The 22701-nt window shown below is 39.2% G+C and overlaps 1 protein-coding gene across 1 annotated transcript in view; it reads right to left on the bottom strand.

Annotated features, from left to right (window-relative positions):
* stk26 (serine/threonine protein kinase 26) overlaps positions 1–21759 on the bottom strand; it is a 37310-nt gene extending 15551 nt beyond the window's left edge. The window contains exons 1-5 of the mRNA XM_079585051.1: positions 21263–21759; positions 11779–12009; positions 7618–7674; positions 7425–7533; positions 1677–1834 (exon numbers count right to left, since the gene is read on the bottom strand). Coding sequence (XP_079441177.1) covers positions 1677–1834; positions 7425–7533; positions 7618–7674; positions 11779–12009; positions 21263–21304 — 597 coding nt within the window. The 5' untranslated portion in view covers positions 21305–21759. The remainder of the gene's footprint in view (positions 1–1676; positions 1835–7424; positions 7534–7617; positions 7675–11778; positions 12010–21262) is intronic.
* Between the last annotated feature and the right edge of the window lie 942 nt (positions 21760–22701).

Raw genomic sequence — 22701 nt, 5'->3', positions numbered from 1 at the left:
GTCTAGTTCTTATTTTTTTTAAAGTCACATGTCTACATGATGTGGGGTTAGTCTGGGTCTCCGATGGCACAGGTGTCCCGGGAATACAGAGATAGCGTATCGCTAGAGTGGCCAACTTCGGAAAGCGCCTTTCATTTGCTTGTGGATGTTTGCTTCGCAAGTGATGGCCTATTGCATTGTACTTGCACTACTGCTTTATTTATTTTAATACCGCGTAGCATATTTCGCAAGTAACTTCGTCACCCTTTCTGTCAAAATGGTCCCACACAGTAGGCTACTTTTTTCGCTTGCTGCATTTAGCTTGCTTAGCGAAATATGTCTTTAGGCGCGTGCAGTTGTGCGTGCCGACGCACCCCATGAGTGAGTTAACAAATATAGGCTATACTTTTTTTTTTTAACCATGCAGCAAAGAAACAACAACAAAAAACCCTAAAAATATATATTTATTTTTTTACTTTTACCGTTTAACTGATAGTATTAATCGGTCAAAATGTTTACTTTCGGTTAACGGTTAAACGGTCAATATGAGCATCCCTAGCGCAAAAACAAAATAAAATTATTCATTTTTATGTTCTTCTGTGTGTGTCTCCGAGTGAGTTCACGTAGTTTGACAGCACAGCGCTTCTGGGTCGTCCGTCAGAACGGAGGCTCACTATTGGCCGACGCTGGTCATGTGTGTGATGCTGGCCAATAGTGAGCCTCCGTTCTCACGTACAACCCAGAAGCGCTGCGCTGTCACACAACTAGAATTCAAATGTTCCTTGATCCTTTGACAGTTAAGAGTTTGTTATACTATAAAAATACCAAGTTTCAAAACTCAAAACTTTCTTGATACTCCAAAAACTGCTTGTATTGAAACCAAGGCCAGCAAACGACAAGATCTAAAAAGTGGAGACTTGTGACGTCATATGGCAGCCTTTGCAGAAGAAGATCAACGCCTACGTCTACATCACCGCGTCTTTGGCTTGCCCACTGGAGCATTAGTGAACAGTGACACCGCATCAATACCATTACCTTCCAGACGATCATAATGCTAGGATTGATTGTGCAAGTGACAATACAGTCATGTCCCGACTCCTGAACGCGAGAGTGTGGTATCGCCGCCTGCAGCGGTTGGCGCTTGCCTTGTGCAACACATTTTGAGAGACGAGAGAGAGAAGCCCCTTAAAACAGAGCGTTCAAATCAGAGGCTAAAATCAGGCTAGGAAAAATGCCTTTTGTGTTATGTATTGATGGACGTTTTATTATTATTTTATTTTAATACTGTGAAGCTGCTTTGATACAATCTGTATTGTGAAAAGCGCTATACAAATATTCTTGACTTGACTTGACTTTTATTTCTAAATTATGACCATTTTTTATGTTAAAATCATACTAACATTATAAGGGCACCACAAGAAACATTATAAAATAATAAAATCCAGTCTATGACCCCTTTAAGGTTGAGCCGCTGTAGTCACTTGGACTACTCTTTACTAACTTTCTGGACCGGCAACTTTCAATTACAACAGAAGCCTATGGAGGAGTGAGACAGCGCTCAGATTTAATCAACAATATCTTGATTTCTGTCCTGAAGATGAAGGACACTCTTACGGGGAACAACATGAGGGAGAGTCATTACTGACAAGAGTTAAAATTTTTGGGTGAACTAACCCTTTAATCTCAGAGGGTCTTACCTTTGAGTCATAAGCAGACTGTTGGATGACCTCCGGTGCCATCCAGAATGGTGTACCCACAAATGTCTCCCTTTTGATCTGTGTGTCCGTCAGCTGTCCTGCCACACCGAAGTCTGCCAGCTTCACCTCTCCAGACTCAGACAACAGCACGTTGGCGGCTGCAACCATGTAAAGATAAGAGGCGATGAAGAGAAACAGACACAGCAACTTTTACTACTACCGGTACTTGAATGATCAAAAACTGATTTTTTTTAATGCCAAAAATCATTAGGATATTAAGTATAGATCATGTTCCATGAAGATATTTAGTAAATGTCCTACCGTAAATATATAAAACATGTATTTTTGTGAGTGAATGCAGCACAATCGTGAACATAAATGCACAACTTTAAAAGGAGATTTTCTCAATGTTTCGATTTTTTTGCATCCTCAGATTCCAGATTTTCAATAGTTGTATCTCGACCAAATATTGTCCTATCATAACATTAACAAACCATACATCAATGGAAAGCTTATTTATTCATTCATATTTATTATTACTTAGCGCACACCCCCAAATTTTGGCAAGTGGGGCATAAATGACATACCCAAAATAAAAAGGTTGCTTATCATAAGTCATTCTGAATAGACACATAACCAACATAGATTTAGAAAGCCAACACTTGAGAGTTTACCGTTCGAGATTAACATAAAAACATATTTTTTAAATGTATACAATATTATGTGGCTGTGTTGTATCAACTAAGAAACACAATGAACCTGAAGCCAGAAGTCTACTCGTACTTCTGAGGATGTTATCTCTAAAACTATGAATTTTATTAAACATTTTCTAAGACCATGTCATGTGTAGAGAAGGCTGATAAGATGCTAATAACATATTTTATTGCCCTGTAAATTCCCATTTGCAGTATTTTTTGCCTAATGTCTGGTGAGGAGAACTGCCCCATTCATGTTTCTATTGTTCTCACTCGATGGACCTGTTTGTTCAGAGAGAGCCGCTTCACAGATTTAAAGTCCCTGTAAAGTCAAAATTAAGTATGTGTTCTGAGTTTGTCATATCACAGAAAAATGTGTTATTAGCCACCCAGCCAAATTTGAATGATAAAAAAAGCCGGCAAGTACATAAAATAAGCTATCAAAATCTTGAAAAAATGAGCAGTGGTCTCTGCTCTCAAACGCTGGGGGCGTGTCCGCCGGCTGCGCTGAAACCTGTCTGACTGACATCCAACTTCTCGAGTGACTTTATACATGAAAGACTCGGTCTCTTTTGTGGTCGGAAGGGACTGCTTTGTGAACAGATAATAGTTTAAATTACTTGGCTAAGGAATCATATTGATCATATAAATAAACAAAACAAAAAAATCACGTTAGAGGGTTGCAGAATTTAGTAGGCTACTTACTGTGGACTACCTACTATAATTATAACATAAGCACATAAGGCAGCCTTCCCTCATTGGTGGGCACGCACTGCCGAGGATGGCAGCGGTGTCGGCGCGACGGGAGGATGACGGCCGAGGCGGGAGATAGTCGGTTCGGCCACATTCACCAGTAACAGCGGATTATCAGAGCATCCCAGTTGTCTCCGACGAAAGTTTATAAATCTATCCCGTGTAAAATGATCACTACAGAGGCGGGTTTTGGTGGTGATCCTCAGCTCTCCATCAAGGTGGCTCTTCACAAAATTAATCCACCTCTTTGATGTGATCGTTTTTAGGAAATTTAAATAAGGACACCGATCTGTTTCGTAGAAATTTCGCATTTCCGTGACGAAGGCATAGCTAACTAGCAAACTAGGCTGTAGTAATAATAGTAGCCTACTGACAGTAACTCGCGATTGAGCGCCAAACTGATGCGAATGTGCTCTATTTATATTGTTAGGGAGCGAACGGCAGGGGCTCCAGTACGTCATCAAGTAGGGGCGTGTCCAGGAGCTCAGGGGCTCCAGTGCGTCATCGAGCCCCCGTTTTAGCCCCGCCCAAAAAATCCGGAAAATAGCAATGGTGAAAAACTGTTTAACGGTCTAACTCCACAATTCAGTACTTCGCAGTTCACAGTCTTTGTAATATGTTTTAGCAATACATTTCTAACATTTATAATGTGTTTAGAATTTTTTTTTAGAATTGCCTTTACAGGGACTTTAAGTCCTTTTTTGGCATCTTATCGCACTTGAATGAATGAGAGCGTGATCATTTACTGTAGCGCAGAGTAAAATGACAGGGAAAATAAAAAATGCTCCGTTAATTGACCGTTCGCAAAAGCCACGCCTCTTAGTTATTGTTACTACGCCCGTCAAACAATTGAGAACCAGACACACAGCCATGGCTGGGTTGAGCTCCACACATTAAGTGACTGGTTTTGGAGTAATGCAGCGGACATATCCTCCAGGGCACGACAGAAAGTATAGACAGAATAAGAAATGCACAAAACAGTTTTGTAAAATTATATATCAATCATTTTTATTTGATCATATATCATTTTACAAAACTGTTTTGCACATGTGCTCCCGTGCGCGCTATTTCAGTCACAACACTGCAACCAGAGGACGCGCTGAAACCAACTCTCGATGCGGTTCTCTTTATTCATAACTCGTAGCCTACTGAGAAGGATATATTTGTGTAAATAGTTGTGCAACTGCGCGAACTTTGTTTTGAAGTTTAATGTTTGAGTTCCAGAGGAATTTGTGACTGTGTTCCTGTTTAACCACATCAAAGTTTCGTAATTAGTAAGTCCGTGCTTTTTCTTTTTTTCCTCTTGTTTGCTGACTGATGAGGGGCCGCAGTGCCGCAGTGAAACGGTGTTTGTACATGTAGCCTATTTTTTAATTATAGTTGCAAGCAATCATAAAATACAGCATATGAAAAATAAAATAAAAAGGTGAGAAACGGACCTCGGGTCGGGCTTAAAATATAACCGTAATGTTCGGGTCGGGTCAGGTTAAATTATTTCGGGTATGGGCTTAAGTTTTAAGCCCGTGCAGACCTCACTGCCATAGGCGCATCGTTTCACTATCTTCCTTAAATCGCAATGTTTGACGGAGGTCCTTCTCCTTAGTTACAGTTGCTGAGCTTGGATTGGACGAGAACCGTTCGAGGGCGGGGTTTTGTGAACGGTCAATTGCGTTAAATATTTTTAACATGTTAAACAGAAACGTGTTCATTTTGACAGCACTAAGATATAATGTTGAGAAGATATGAATGAGTAGCGGTGGATATGTAGTAGGCTATACATAGATTGCATATGTACATGGGAATGTTATCGTTTTAATCGTTTTTTTTATTTATTATGTATATTGTTGTGTTATTCTGGTGTCTGGTGTGTGGTGTATAGTAAAGTCCAATTTCTATTAAAAAACTAAACTATAAATAATGTGAACGTAGTGCTCATTGCGTTTCCAAATGAATGTTGAACTCACAGAACTTGCTGGAGTCACATTTACTGTGAACCAAACCGCTCTGAAAACGTGTGTAAATGAATGTAGTTTCACAATCACAGCTCTTACGGGTGCTTGTGGATGCATGTCTAAATGGGTAAAAGTAGGCAACTTTCAAAAAAGGTCCAACATTAGGAATACTTTTAGCTGTGTTTTTGAGTGCAATTGAGTAAGCTAACGCTGTCTAGATGGGGTTTTTCCTGAATTAAATATATTTTGGCAGCTGCCAAAATGAATCTGTGTCCCACAAAAGATTTATTCTGATAGCCGGCTGCTTTAAACACTTAAAAATATATATATAAAAAAAATCTTGTTACTGTTTGTGTAAGTGCTCTGTGAAGAGCATCAATGCTTTCTATTTACAACGTGTTTTTGCAGCGTTGCACTTTGTAGCCAATCACAGACATATCTGTTGAACGTGTGAAAGCAAGGGCCAATCAGATGCGTTTAAGTTAGTCAGAATCTGCGAATCCTTTCATTATAACCAAAAAAATATAAACACGTCAATAAAAGATTCATGTTACCGGAAGCCAGTGATTATAAAGTTTTAAATATGGATATTTTTCTTATACAAACGCATGGCTTCACTTCAGAAGGCCTTTATTAACCCTTTATTAACCTACTTTAATGATGGATAGATGAGCTTTTTTTGTGCTTCGAAATCTCAGGTATCATTCACTCCCATTATAAAGCTTGGAAGAGCTAGGACATTTTTTTTATTATGGAAGTAATAAATATGGGGTGGGGTGGTGATGGCGCAATGGATAAGACACATGCCTTTGGTGTGAGAGACCCGGGTTCGAATCCACTGTGAGACACCAATGTGTCCCTGAGCAAGACACTTAACCCCTAATTGCTCCAGAGGCGTGCGACCTCTGATATATAGCAATTGTAAGTCGCTTTGGATAAAAGCGTCAGCTAAATGAATAAATGTAAATGTAAATATATTATTATTCTACTTGTTGTAAAAGGTCTGAAGAGTGAATGTTATCTTCCACAAGGGCGAGACATTTAGGCGGTTTGATTTGTGCTGCCAGAGAAAGCGAAACTAAAATCACTTTACAAATAAACTTGACGTGCCTTACATGTCTAATAACAGCACAAACTGTGTTAAAAATAATTAGACGTGCAAGTACAAATGTAGGCGATCTTTCCTACAGCGTTTTTCTACTTTACCACAGTTAAGAATACGAAAATAAAATGCCTAATTAAAAGCGAACCAAGGAAGAAACGTTTATAACCCCCATCGTCAAGATGAAGTTGACGATGCGGACTTGTCATCTTCGCAGTGAACGCACGCGTCTATAGAGAGAAATGCACACTTCATACATGAGCAGTAGGCTAATCGGTTTCTTTTTGTTTTGAATTGTTTTGTTTAAAAGTAGACAATTCAAGCTTTCTATATGGAATAACTAATGGAATATTGTTAAATTCACTGATAATCGGGTGACCAGATCGCAAACCATCAAAGCTGAAATTTATGGACTCACGCACAACTCTCATTCATCATGAATCCAAACGTTTGGCTGCGATGTCACATTTAATTGCTAACCTATTATTTATTTTGTAAACAAAGTTTTGTGCTTCACTTCTGTCATAATGTTCATGTAAAACAGCATTCACATACAAATAATGTGTTTTGGCGGACCACCGCCGGTGCTGCTCGGCCAACGTGGTGGCGTTTTACAACAGCGGTGGTGCGTTGTCAACCGGCACAGCCCTATCTATTACTTTTAAAACTCACATTTTACTCCTGAAAATATATATATTTTTCCTCATTATGGAATAATGACAAGTTTAAGACTGAAATCAATCACAAAGATATATATATATATATATATATATCAAATAAACCAAATAATTTGGTTTTTTATCCGAACCAAATTTCTCCTTAGGGAGACGAATAAAGATACCTTGAAATATCAATGAACGATAAACTGCATTAAGATCATATATTTTAACAGAAAAAATTTTATATACTACTTAAAAATTGCAGCTTTTGATTTGATCAAATTTATTGTGCAGCCCAATGGGTTTATTTTAATGTTACGTTTGATTTATTTATTAGGTTATCATCAACTCACAACCCCCTTATTTGGGAAAACCTGTTTTAAGGCCCAGAGGAATACACTCTTACTTACACAAATATACACAAAAATACAGGACACAACACTAATCAGTGCAGCTAATTGCAGACGAACCAGCTGGAATCCACCTCGCCCTGCATAGTTCAAACAAGTGGAAAAACAAACGACGGTGGAAAAACAAAGTCGTCACACCCACTTATCCAAGCAGACACAAATACTCTGCGTACACACCTTTTATGTCCCTGTGGATTTTCTTCTCACAGTGCAGGTAGTCCAAACCCTTTAAAATCTCTTTCAGCATGGTAGCTATCTGGTATTCGTCAAAGGGTCCGGCTCGCAGCTGCACACACACACACACACACGCGGTTGAGATCAGTTGTATTCTGTAGCGGTGGAGGCTCAATGATAAAGTCGAAGGGCTTACCAGGTCCAGAGCCGAACCCCCTCCCAGATACTCCATTATGATCCATAGTTTACTACCCTGAAAGAAAAACAACAGACAATTAGCTTTAAACTGAGGGGAAGAAAACCTCATTAGTATACATCACATTACCGTACTTTGAATCGGACACTACTGTAAAATGTAACTTGTGACCTCAGTAAAGGCTCTGATTCACAAGCGAGTTTGAGGCCGTTTCATGAATCTTTAGACTGGCGTTCAGTTGTTGATACAGGAAACACCGGGCAAGCATCTAATGACGTCACTTGATATCTGACGAACATCTTTTATTTTTTTTATGAGAAAACATAATATAATATGAAAAAACTTACATTTTAAAGTGTAAATATATTGTCTTCCATAACATGGAAAAAACTGTTGTAAAATTCTTCAGATATCTTCTTTTGTGTTTCGTAGATAAAAGCAACTTTGAGAAGACATTGGTGTAAGTAAATTAAAATTTTCATCATGGTGTTAATATTATCGCTTCACATTTTAATTAAAACCATGTTTCAGAACCACGATTTGAAAAACTCCAGATAAATACGATAAGACGGCAGCAATAATATGTCATATACATAATATTATAATAAGACGAGAAACAACAGGTGACTACACATGTATGGCGCTTAACCACTAAATAAATGAATTTAAAAAATGAAATTTATGACTACAGAAAGCAGAAAAACAGGACATTATGGACTGTTCAGCAATCCACTCACTCACTCACTCACTCACTCACTCGGTCACTCACTCGGTCACTCACTCGGTCACTCACTCGGTCACTCACTCGGTCACTCACTCGGTCACTCACTCGGTCACTCACTCGGTCACTCACTCACTCACTCACTCACTCACTCACTCACTCACTCACTCACTCACTCACTCACTCACTCTCACTCACTCACTCTCTCTCTCTCTCACTCACTCACTCACTCGGTCACTCACTCTCTCACTCACTCACTCTCACACTCACACACTCTCACACTCTCTCACTCTCTCTCTCTCTCACTCACTCACTCACTCACTCACTCACTCTCTCACTCACTCACTCTCACACTCACTCACTCTCACACTCTCTCACTCTCTCTCTCTCTCACTCACTCGGTCACTCACTCGGTCTCTCTCTCGGTCACTCACTCGGTCACTCACTCGGTCACTCACTCGGTCACTCACTCTCTCACTCACTCTCTCTCTCGGTCACTCACTCGGTCACTCACTCGGTCACTCACTCACTCGGTCACTCACTCTCTCACTCACTCTCTCTCTCGGTCACTCACTCGGTCACTCACTCGGTCACTCACTCGGTCACTCACTCGGTCACTCACTCGGTCACTCACTCGGTCACTCACTCACTCTCTCTCTCGGTCACTCACTCACTCGGTCACTCACTCACTCGGTCACTCACTCTCTCGGTCACTCACTCGGTCACTCACGGTCACTCACTCGGTCGGTCACTCACTCACTCACTCTCTCTCGGTCTCTCACTCACTCTCTCACTCACGGTCACTCACTCGGTCACTCACTCACTCTCTCGCTCACTCTCTCTCTCGGTCACTCACTCTCTCGGTCGGTCACTCACTCACTCACTCTCTCACTCACTCACTCTCCGCGGCCAGACAAAATCTATGAGCATACGTTCTGCCTGGCAGTCCTCCAGAAATACTGGTATTGTGACATCGCACAAAGGGTTTGGCCATGAGTCACCAGTAGCATCGCATCACACACACACACACACACACACACACACACACACACACACACACACACACACACACACACACACACACACACACACACACACACACACACACACACACACACACACACACACACACACACACACACACACACACACACACACACACACACACACACACACACACACACACACACACACACACACACACACACACACACACACACACACACACACACACACACACAAGCATAGCTTTTAAGAGGTGGCAATCGCTCTGAAGCGCCTGAAGATTAACACATATATGGCTTTTTTCCATGAGATGTTTCAGTCGCTCAGTAGGTAGGTAGCAAGACAAATTGCTATGTGTGTGATCTTATCTGAAAATGTCTCCCATAATAAAAAATAAAAAACGTCCTGACTCTTCCAAGCTTTATAATGGGAGTGAATGATACCTGAGATTTCGAAGCACAAAAAAAGCTCATCCATCATAAAAGTCATCCACACAGCTGGGTTAATAAAGGAGTCTAGTTCCGATGGATGAGTGACCTCTGACCTCCGTATGGATTACTTTTTATGATGGATGGATGAGCTTTTTTGGGCTTCAAAATCTAGGATACCATTCACTCCCATTATAAAGCTTGGAAGATTCAGATTGTTTTATTTAGTGCCATGTCAGCATTCAACGCAATTTTCATGGCAAACATTTCATGGCATTAAATTACAAAAATACAAATGTGACCCTGGACCACAAAACCAGTTTTATACATAATCTGAAAGCTGAATAAATAATCTTTCCATTGATGTATGGTTTGTTAGGACAATATTTGGTCGAGATACAACTATTGAAAATCTGGTATCTGAGGGTGCAAAAAAATCTAAACATTGAGAAAATCTCCTTTAAAGTTGTGCATTTATGTTCACGATTGTGCTGCATTCACTCACAAAAATACATGTTTTATATATTTACGGTAGGAAATTTACTAAATATCTTCATGGAACATGATCTTTACTTAATATCCTAATGATTTTTGGCATAAAAGAAAAATCGATCATTTTGACCCATACAAATATACCCGTGCGACTTATGACTGGTTTTGTGGTCCAGTGTCACAAATATAATATAAATACAATAAAAAGCAAACAAACAAAAACAGCAAGTCATATTATAAAATATTTTTTAAAATTAACATATGATAAAAAAATCCAAAACCTTTTCAGGCATAATCTTAGTCCTTAAGTGAGGCAACTTCATAAAAGAGCATTCTACTTGTATTAAGTCCCGGACAATCTAATAAAATATGTTTAACAGATAAGGGAATCTTACAAAATATGCATAAAGTTGGGTCTTCTAAAGCTTGGAAGAGCCAGGATATTATTTAATATAACTCCGATTGTGTTTGGCTGAAAGAAGAAACTCATATACAGCTAGGATGGCTTGGGGGTTATGGGTAAATGATAGGATAATTTTCATTTTTGGGTGAACTATCCCTTGATGTAAAGATTTGTGACCAATAGAAGATTGAGAAGTCATGATGTGACCTCTTAACTGAATTAAAAGAACGCAAACTTTAAATCTGCAGGATTGCAGCGTTGCAGGAAAGTGGAGTAGACTGTACATTTTTTAATTTTGGATGCATTATATGTGACCCTGGACCACAGAACCAGTCTGGAGTCGCACGGGTATATCTGTGGCAATAGCCAACTATACATTGTATGGGTCAAAATTATCCATTTTTCTTTTATGCCAAAAATCATTAGGATATTAAGATCATGTTCCATGAAGATATTTAGTAAATGTCCTACCGTAAATATATAAAACATGTATTTTTTGTGAGTGAATGCAGCACAATCGTGAACATAAATGCACAACTTTAAAGCAGATTTTTTTGCATCCCTCAGATTCCAGATTTTCAATAGTTGTGTCTCGACCAAATATTGTCCAATCCTAACAAACCACACATCAATGGAAAGCTTATTTATTCAGCTTTCAGATGATGTATGAATCCCAATTTCTGAAAATTTACCCATGTGACTGGTTTTGTGGTCCAGGGTCAAATATGTTGAATTACATATTTTAAAAAGTCGAGGCAGAGTGTGTCATATTACGACTGTTGCATTCGGACAGGTTTGGGACGAACAAATAGTGGACCTCTCTTTTTTTCAATTATGTATAATGAATGTTCCTTTTATTAACTTTTCACTTGACATTTTGTAATGCAATGTTTACTTTTAAAAAAAAAATTTGAAGGCTACATGCTGTTTTAAATGTATTTTATTATTATCATTAATAATTAACATATTTAATGTTTTATTCTCAGATACGGTTCCAACAGTGTTTACTATGGTGCCGAGGGATTTTTCTGGTATGGACTACTGAAATGTTGGTAATGTAACAACCCTACTAGCAATGAACTACAGCTAATGTGTGAAACATCAATCCATACCTTTAGGTAAGAGCCGTAGTATTTTGTGACGTGAGGACTATCACACTGGCTGAGAACGGTGATCTCCTGCTGGATGTCTTCGATTTCATCTTCTGCTTCCTCCAGATCGATGGTTTTGATGGCCACTACGTTCTGAGAGCGGCGGTCGATGCCTTTAAACACTTCACCGAACGAGCCCTTCCCGATGCGCTCCAGTTTAGTGAACAGCTCCTCGGGGTCTGTTCGACTGTTCTGCAATACAAAGGTTACACAGGGTTAGCTAGAGTTGGCTAGGTTAGATAAAGAGGTATAAACCAAGACAAATGATTAGTTCACTTGACAATACTGTATATACCAGTTAAGTTCAGATTCTATTTAGTGCCATGTCAGGATTCAAAGCTATTTTCATTGCAAAAATTAAATTACAAAAATACAAATATCATATAAATACAATAAAAACAAAAACAGCAAGTCATATTACACAAGCTTTTTTAAATTAACCTTTTTAGGCATAATCTACTAAATAAGGCAACTTCATAAACGAGCATTATACTAGTATTAAGTCCAGGACAATCTAATAAAATGTGTTTAACAGATAAGGGAATCTTACAAAACATGCATAAAGTTGGGTCACCTTTAAGCAAATAAGCATGGGTTAAACTTGTATGAACAACATGACATCTGGTAGTTTTAAAAACCCTTGCACACTGAGTGCAAAATTCGCGTCTGAATTTTTTGCACGTTAAAAAATAAATACAACCTCACGTTATGTCAATCACGCTTGCACACTGCCTCCGAAACTTTCGTCTGTCATAAAAAAAATTGAAACGCGTTCGATTTTCTGCGTTTTCCGCATCCGTAACAAGCAGTTTGAAAGGTGTTTGACAATTCAGAGCCACCGAATCCCGAATATGAAAAAAAACGCATAAGAAATTTCAGACTCAGTGTGCAAGGACCTTAAGAGTGATAAGAGTCTGTTTGTAATTTCACCAGGTAAGTTCATGGAAATCACATACTTGTGCTTTTTGGGGATCCAAGTTTATAGTTATTGGCTAAAGATGCACCGATTGATCGGCTGGTGATCGGAATTGGCCGATTTTCACGCTCAATTAAAGTGAAAGCACACTTTTGATGGACAAAATAAATATGATTTCACACAATAGGCCTGTGTGTGTGTTTTGAGAAATATCTTTATACTGCAAGACTATATTTATTTTATTTGTTATATATAATTTTATTGCCATTACCTGTTTTCATACAGAAGTTTAGTTTGCTAAATATATCACTTTTTAAGTTGGATATTGGATGTGAAAAGAAGGAAATGGTTCTTCCATAACACTGCAATTTGGATGTGTGTGAATTATTATAGTAATTCATATAGTTCTATTTTATAGCGATTATCTGTTCAAAATTTTTTGTATGTTCTAGAGATGTGACGGTGATAATATTCTCCCACCGGTTAATCGACTAGTGACAACACCGTTAATATCGTTTTTCATCGGGTGGGAGGAGCGATGTAAAAAATAAATAAAAAAAATCGAAATATGAATAAAACTAAATCGAAAAATGTAAATAACACTCCAGGTCTCCACACCAGTCACGTAACTGAAAACTATGAAAGCCGTATGACCGGCCAACCGGTAGAAAAAAAAAAAAACATTACAGAAATTATTCCCTCTGATTTTCTATTTCATTAATAAAGTTTGACTACTCGCAGCAGTCTCGCATGCGCTTACAGCTTGTGTGAATTGCACATATAAAATGAAGTTAACGAACAACCTCGATCCACCAGGAAACACCACACAGGTCGCGGAATTCCACTGCGCTTCATGATGAGTTTTTCTTTTGCGTGAAGAAGCCGTTCGCCGGAGATGTTAAAAGATCGGAGTGCATTCATGATTATTAGGCTACCGGTATAATAATCCTCCTGGCACCGGGTCTGAGTGAGTAATTTACTCTTAGCTTTGTTCTTTGATCAACATTAATGACACTTTAAGACCGGCCGCTGCTGACAGAGACGCGATCTGACACGCATCCCATTTTAAGACTGCTCTTATGAGGACACTCGACAAAACGGACATTTTGGCATAATTTGTGTGTGTTATGGTTTGTTCAAGACCAAAAGAGAACTCGATAGGCGACTGACGCGTGTCTTTTCTGTGTGTGTGTGTGTGTGTGTGTGTGTGTGTGTGTGTGTGTGTAATAGGCAGGACTTACAGTCTCTTTAGACTTGTCGCGCTTGAACGGTTTAAAAGCATTCACATTAATAAGAGCGTGATCATACAACGCTAGTCAATTGCGTTCAATATTTTTAACGCTTTAAATTATTTTTCTTTTTTTTGCGGTGCCGCGGTGGGCAAGTGATGAAACCGGTGTTGTGACTGAACACCATGTAACACCGGTAACACCGACTATCGTAGCAAGCCTAGTATGTTCTATGTAAAATGTTCTATTAAAGAAAAGATAGAAAATAAATATTTGTGTGTGCTGTAAAGCGGTTGGAAAAAATGAAATAGGCATCGGCAGGTCAAACTCAATGACGAACCGGAATCGGCCTAGAAAATGTAATCGGTGCATCTCTAACAAAATCTTCCACATCTGACACCGTGATTTCACACTTTCTACAAATCATGTGTGTCACTGCACAGAAAGGGTTCGCAGTTGCTTAAATATATGGCTCCAGTTTTATAAAAGCTTAATGGAACAATGAAGATCAAAGACAAGTAGTTTACAAGAAGTGTTTATAACCGAGAGAATGCCAATGCTACACTAGGTTAGTCAATAATACTCTAAGAAACATTTGGGTGGGGAGGTCTATGAATCAAATACAAACAAGCCGTTCAACTATTAGGTACAGTTATTTCACTGGATGAGGAAGTGAATTCAACTTCGTCAATACTGATAAAAATATAAGAGGCACATAGTAAAGTTTTGTTGGTTTGAGTCTGTTTATTAGCTTAAAAGTCTGCAAGAAATCAAACTGAACACTACTAGTCCTGTGTTGTGTTAAACAATACATTTGCAAGTTAATCCACAGAGAAGTAATGGACAAGCCCTGTTCTCTATTTTTCCTCATTAAATATCCAGTTTATCTCACTCGAACCCCCTTTACTGGAGTCAGTAGTTTTCCCTTCATCCCTTACACTATAAAAAAACCTTAAACCACTTCTACTTCTGCTGCACGAGATGAACACATTTTTATAATTTTCTGGGACATGAAAGAGTCTGTGTTTGTGATACATTCCCTTCCTTTCCTAAAACGCTCGCTCTGTTTGGATGCGTTTTACCCATCTGACCAATCAGAGCAGAGTAGACCAAATTACAACAGACTAAACCATCTGACCAATCACAACAGACTGGACCATCTGACCAATCAGAGCAGAGTAGACCAATCAGAGCAGAGTAGACCAATCACAACAGACTGGGTCATCAGACCAATCACAACAGACTGAGCCATCTGACCAATCAGAGCAGAGTAGTAGACCAATCACAACAGACTGGGCCATCTGACCAATCAGAGCAGAGTAGACCAATCACAACAGACTGGGTCATCTGACCAATCACAACAGACTGGGCCATCTGATCAATCACAACAGACTGGGCCATCTGATCAATCACAACAGACTGGGTCATCTGACCAATCACAACAGACTGGGTCATCTGACCAATCACAACAGACTGGGTCATCTGACCAATCACAACAGACTGGGTCATCTGACCAATCAGAGCAGAGTAGACCAATCACAACAGACTGGGTCATCTGACCAATCAGAGCAGAGTAGACCAATCACAACAGACTGGGTCATCTGACCAATCAGAGCAGAGTAGACCAATCACACCAGACTGGGCCATCTGACCAATCAGAGCTGAGTAGATCAATCACAACAGACTGGGTCATCTGACCAATCAGAGCAGAGTAGATCAATCACAACAGACTGGGTCATCTGACCAATCAGAGCAGAGTAGATCAATCACAACAGACTGGGTCATCTGACCAAACAGAGCAGAGTAGACCAATCACACCAGACTGGGCCATCTGACCAATCAGAGCAGAGTAGACCAATCACAACAGACTGGGCCATCTGACCAATCAGAGCAGAGTAGACCAATCACAACAGACTGGGTCATCTGACCAATCAGAGCAGAGTAGACCAATCACAACAGACTGAACCATCTGACCAATCAGAGCAGAGTAGACCAATCACAACAGACTGGGTCATCTGACCAATCAGAGCAGAGTAAACCAATCACAACAGACTGGGCCATCTGACCAATCAGAGCAGAGTAGACCAATCACAACAGACTGGGTCATCTGACCAATCAGAGCAGAGTAGACCAATCAGAGCAGAGTAGACCAATCACAACAGACTGGGCCATCTGACCAATCAGAGCAGAGTAGACCAATCACAACAGACTGGGCCATCTGACCAATCAGAGCAGAGTAGACCAATCACAACAGACTGGGCCATCTGACCAATCAGAGCAGAGTAGACCAATCACAACAGACTGAACCATCTGACCAATCAGAGCAGAGTAGACCAATCACAACAGACTGGGCCATCTGACCAATCAGAGCAGAGTAGACCAATCACAACAGACTGGGCCATCTGACCAATCAGAGTAGAGTAGACCAATCACAACAGACTGGGTCATCTGACCAATCAGAGTAGAGTAGACCAATCACAACAGACTGGGTCATCTGACCAATCAGAGCAGAGTAGACCAATCACAACAGACTGGGTCATCTGATGTGTATATTATGAGAAAATTAAAGTGTGTTTTGACCTTTGATGCACATAACCTGTTGTAGGAGACTCAAAACAAAATTCGGAGCTTTAAAAAAGCCTTTAATAGGGCCCTTTAATCAGTTAAAATAATTTGCATTCCTAATCTACTAAAATTCTAAGAATATCATGATAATTTTTTTGCTTTTATTATAATTTTTTAAATAATGTGCAGTCACATGTTATTAGGTAAAAAAAAATATTTACTTTGAAACTGAACGTTGCTCATCTAGTTAGATCCTATATCCAATTAAACCGGGCATCTCCAAAGCGCTTTATCCTGCTTGTGTGTGTGTGTGTGTGTGTGTGTGTGTGTGTGTGTGTTAGTGTGTGTGTCTGCGTCTCTCTGATAAACCTCTGCTGCGTTGATGACTAGGCTATCTGCATGTTAACAAGCTCCCAGGGGCGGGTGTGTGTGTGTGTGTGTGTGTGTGTGTGTGTGTGTGTGTGTGTGTGTGTGTGTGTGTGTGTGTGTGTGTGTGTGTAATACCCACACAAGATTGATCAGCCGGACGTATTTTCCTCCACTGACGGCTAGACAAACACATGAACAGGCAACAGAGCAGAATCCCTCGGGGCCTGCAGAAATGCATTGTGGATAATGAAGTGCACGTGTGTACAAGCTACATGACACAACAAGCTGTGATCATGTTCCTTCAGCGCGGTCACCGTACCTGTCGAGCGGACTCAAGTGTGTGAAACACTTCCTCGCTACGCGTGGGACACACCCCGACGCTACGCCTAAGACGCTACACCTAAAACACGCCTGCGTGCGTCCGGAGCTATTTGCTAACAGCACATCACCTCTATGAATGGACAATGGCGTAGCCTATTTTTAAAGGGACGAAACTGCACTTTAAACCTTAGGAAAACTCATAAAACAAACATTAAAAAGGCCAGGCACAAGCGTAACATTAATGAGCAGAGTTACCCATCTGTGGCGCTGCATAATGATTAACAATACAAACCCAGCAACGTCCTGTTCTGTTGTCATAGCAGAGAAGGAGAAGTCCCCGAAGTGTGTGTTACTCCCGGAGGAATAGCCGCGGGTTAGAAACCGTTCTGGTCCCGGTTAGCAGTCAGAACAGGAACCGCGGTGAAGTTCTGATGTGCTATGGGTTTTTCGGTTCTGTTACAAGCGTCTACCGAGTGTGAAGTTGTGACATCGGCCACAACGCAGAAGCACAATCACACTTCCTGTCTTCCTGTGCTGCAAGTGAGGCTATTTCTTGCTGTCACACACACACACACACACACACACACACACACACACACACACACACACACACACACACGGCTTAAACGATAGGGATTACATCACTGCCCTAGATCATACGCAGCAGACGCTGACTTGCGGAGACGCAGAGGCAACGCTAGCACACCTTTAGGAAGCGGAGTCCGCTTCACACACTCAGGTGCATATTAGAGATTTACAAACATACACAATTCAACTCCGTGACTATAATCCATCCATTCAGTCACATGTGTATACATCAGCAAAACTAATGAATAAAAAGACCTCTACACAATTAATATCCTGAATGTCCTCATTCCAAACATACAGTCGACTGGACAAACTGCTCTCGGAAATAATTACGTATCAGACACATTTTGTTTGTCATATAATGACCCTATAATAATTAAATATATATACATATATATATCTCAGGCCTCGACATTAAGCCGAATCTGTCATTCACTTGTCCGAGTAAAAAAAACGTTTTTTTGTTTGTTTTTCCGAAAAATAAAAAAAATGATTTTTTTTTGTGTTGTAAATTCAATTTATTCTAAAGCAATATTATCATCAGTGTTCAATCAGTTTCGACAAATTTACATCTGCATATACGTGACATTTTTACCTTTATTAAGGGCATTTCCCCCTAATCTTATTAAATATACACTTTATCTTTCATTTTAAATTCAATCATTTACGTCTGTAGATTATTGTACGTCTCTGTAAAGCGCTTTGAGATGCAACTTTTAAAGGCGCTATATAAAATAAAGTTTATTATTATTATTATTATAATAATCAATTTAATTCGCATAATAATAAGACACTATATGGCTGTAACCAATCAAATTAAATAATTTACACTAAATAATTTACATTAAATACTATTATGAGATTGATTTCATCAGGGTCATTACATTATATATTATTATTCTCTATCAAACGGCACTTATATAAAATGAATGCAGAATCATTAAAGCTGCGTTCACACTACAAGCGACAAAGCGTCACGTTACCATTAATTTCAATGGGGAGCGGGCGTTTTCTGGCGACACGCGCGATCGCGGCCGTTGGCGACCTGATGGGGCGTGTCTGGCGACGCGACAAAGTTGAGATCGGTTTAACTTTATGCAAATGAAGAGCGACTTTCGGGAGCGACAACCAATAGGAGTGAAGTCAGTGGAGCGCGCGTGATCATCCGCCACTCTCTGACAGAGGCCAGCTGAACGAGAAGCTGATATTAGCCGTCAGAAACTGTGCTATAAGTTGTGATGTATCTCCGTGTGCATACAGTGGTGTTCACAGCACTGACTCAGAGCCGGACTGGTTTCGTGAACCCATATAGACCGGTATTTGCCCGTTTGATGCAATTAAATAGCCGCGATGGCAAAAAGCACTCACAGTTTCTCGTTCATCTCTAATATTATGCATGTTGTACTGATTCCATTTATATTTCGAATTTTCCTTCCAAAATGTTTGTTTGTAGCGGCAAGAAAACGGATCTGTTGTCTACAACATGGAGAAACATCCGTGAATTTCACTCACAAACATTACTAGGCAACCAGTAGCGGGAACGCCCACTAGCGACCGCACCGCCAGCCACTGGCGACCTGCAGCGACAAAGTCGCTTGTAGTGTGAACGTAGCTTATCTCGTTTTGGTGATTCCCTAGTTATTGTTTTGTTATTGGCGTTTTAATCCGGTCGGGCAAGTAAAGTTCTCTTTCACTCGCCTCTTCAAAATATCCACTTGTCCCGGACAAGCATTAATGTCGAGATCTGTGTGTATATATATATTATATATAATTAAATACTTGCTAAAACAAAATGAAATCTGTACAAAATACAGCAGAGCTCAAGAATTAGGGGAAAAGCCAGAGTAAACACTGAATTGAGTTCTTTCACTCAAAGTTATATCAAAATGTCCGTCTCTATGTCTTAAGTGAACGTAAACAGTTGAGAAATAAGTCGCATGTGTATCAGTGTATTGGGTCCGTGCAGCTCTTAAAGTGACAGCGGCCAAATATTCCTGATGCTGTCTCTATAATAATGTTAATCAAGCAACAAAACATTGCTCTCTACTCTTGACTAAATAACTTTAATAAGGATTTAATTTTTTATTGAAAACTGCTGTTAGATCGAGCTGAAAAGCACTGTTTATTTCAAATGTCCTGTTGTATTTATCTATACCTGTTGAATGTTAAATGGAGCCAATCCATGTTGATTATACATTATTTTATGATGCAGCAATAAACTATATCGTATACTTTAATGCATGGGATTTTGAATGTTGCTCATTTAAATCATGATCAAAACCGTTTCTATTCTAATGACAAAAGTTCAAATAAGTTGATCAAAAGTTGTTTGTTAAAATCAGCATCGGTCAAAATATCGATCTTATATTATAAATGCACAGATAGGATTTTTTTTTTTACCGATTATATATATAAAACATATTGTGTGTGAATGTTGTATAAACATTCAGGGCTTCTTTTTTGTTGTTGTTGGCGAAACCAAATGCTTGGAGGTTTTTACCATCACAAGACCTTCTCCTTGGTCTTTAAAAATGGCTGATATTAATTTAGTGATCAAATTTAGCACTCTTATGGAATTATTTATGATTGTATTTTGTAATTGTCAATTAAATCGGGCTACTAAAAATTGTCATAAATCAACATCTCTGGAGAATATTATGGGGTTTCTGATTAAAATATGTCATAACAGGACTTTTATTTCATACATGAACACTGTAGAGACACCAGGAGGACTTACATGTTTATCAGGCATTCTGGGAGACCAGTGGAATTATGTATCAATATTCCTATGAAAGATTAGATATTATTATGGAAATGTTGCCAATTATTATTACACTTCTTTTTTACATAATATTTCCCCCCCAAGAAAGCATTAACATGCAGATTAGATGCAGTGTATAGATGCATTATATTTAATAGGAAACCCCATTTATTAGACATTTTACCCAGATATTGCATAATGTAAAATAATATTAATTCCATTATAGTTGAGAATCATTTTTATACAAAGTTTGGTTAAAAAAAATCTAAAAATTGATTGCTGAATGAAAAACAAATCCCATTGTTTTTGCCTATACATGTCGTTTTATTAATTTGTTTAACAACTGAGTCCTGTAATGACATAAAAAAAATACTACATTTAAAAAACTTTTTTTTCTGTGTTATTCATGTACTATGGTATTTACAGCACTTTAAGGAATTTAAAAGATGAAATGCTACATGGAGAAAACCATAGCATGTCAACAACAACAACAAAAATATGGTAATGCGATAGTACTTTTTGTCAGTGTTTATATTAGGTCTGAATAAAGACAGCAAGTGTGTCTTGAGCTGACAGAAGCTAATGTAAAGGCGTGATATAGATGATTCATGAGTGTATTAAAGTCTGAATGCGGATTAGCCGATGATGATGATGATGATGATGATGGCCTGTCGTTACCTATCCACACCAACTCACCTGCATTCCAGGAACTTGAACAGCTACCGGTGACTGAGCCATCTCCACCCGTCCACAGACAAACTACACACCAGCAAACTCTCGCAGAGACGCTCACAGCTCGCTTTCTCACACTACTCTGTATTAAATTAGATATTTACACTATATTTACACTGTTCGCGAAACTCCTCGCGACGCCAAACTCTTGAGCTAGCTGCGCGCTCTGCTAGCTTTAAAGTCGACACTCGGTAACCATGATTCCTTCGTAAAGTGGACTTTTTTGTTGTTTATATTAGATCCAGGCGGTCGTCGATGGCTTGTTAGGGGCTTTTGGTGAGAGTTTGAGCAGTTTGTTCTTCAGGAGATCTTCTTTGACGCCATGACTCGCGCTGCGCTCGCGAAAGTTGTTTTGTGCTTCAGTTCTGGCCGTTGGGTGGAGTCGCGCGCTCCGACCGCGCGCACACAGACACTGCGTCACTGGGCTTTCGTCACACACACATTTCTTTACACACACACACGCGCGCGTTTGTTTCACTATTAGTGACTTCCATTGACTTTATATCAGGTTAATGATATTTTCTATGGCCTATTAATCCATAAACACAACCCTCAACACAAGTTCACCGTTGCCATATACACTCTAACAAAATGCTGGGTCAAATATAGACAAAAGCGACGGTTGGATTTGGCCATTTGACACACACCAATTCATATTTAGCATTTTTTTTTATTGTATGGCAAGCGTTTTATTTATTCACTCCAATGATATGGATTTCTGGATATCGGGAATTACATTTCCACTAGTAAAACTGTAATTCTTGATATCTGTAATTGTATTTTACTAGTTAAAGTTCCCCTGTAGTTATTAATTTCCCCCTTAAAACTATAATCTTTAATCACCACAATGGCATAAGCATTTTTTCCTTGAAAATAATGTCTTCATTCCTTAAAATATCTTGTATGTAACTCGACACCCTTGACTCATTTAGTATCCGCGGTTCTATGAATATGCAAATGAGCCCCGCCTCCACTCACTCACTCAGCTCACACGTTGATCTGATTGGTTACAAGGTAGTTTGTGCCGTCAGAAACAACAGCGATTTATAGACACCACATAGATAGATATGTAAACATATACAGTATATACTGTACTTGGCACACATTCTAGTACAGTGCAACGTGAGCAAAGTTTTATTATAAATAATATTTATTATTATTTTATGTGGGTTATATGCAGTTTGAAACATGGATGAATGGATTTTATGTGGGGTTTGGTAGGATTTATTTTTTGAGTTATGCAAAAAAATATTTGACCATTTTTAAAGTAATATTTCATCCAAACATTCCCAGCTTTATAACCCTGTTTTAAAAGCTCAAAAAGGCGCATCCATCCACCATCAAACTAATCCATACGGCTCCATTGGTTTAATAAAGGCCTTCTGAAGCCATGGGTGTTTTAT

Source organism: Phoxinus phoxinus (genome assembly GCF_949152265.1).
Source record: "Phoxinus phoxinus genome assembly, chromosome: 17".
Taxonomy (NCBI): domain Eukaryota; kingdom Metazoa; phylum Chordata; class Actinopteri; order Cypriniformes; family Leuciscidae; genus Phoxinus; species Phoxinus phoxinus.
The sequence above is the reverse complement of the archived record's forward strand: the minus strand, read 5'-3'. Positions and strand labels throughout refer to the sequence as shown.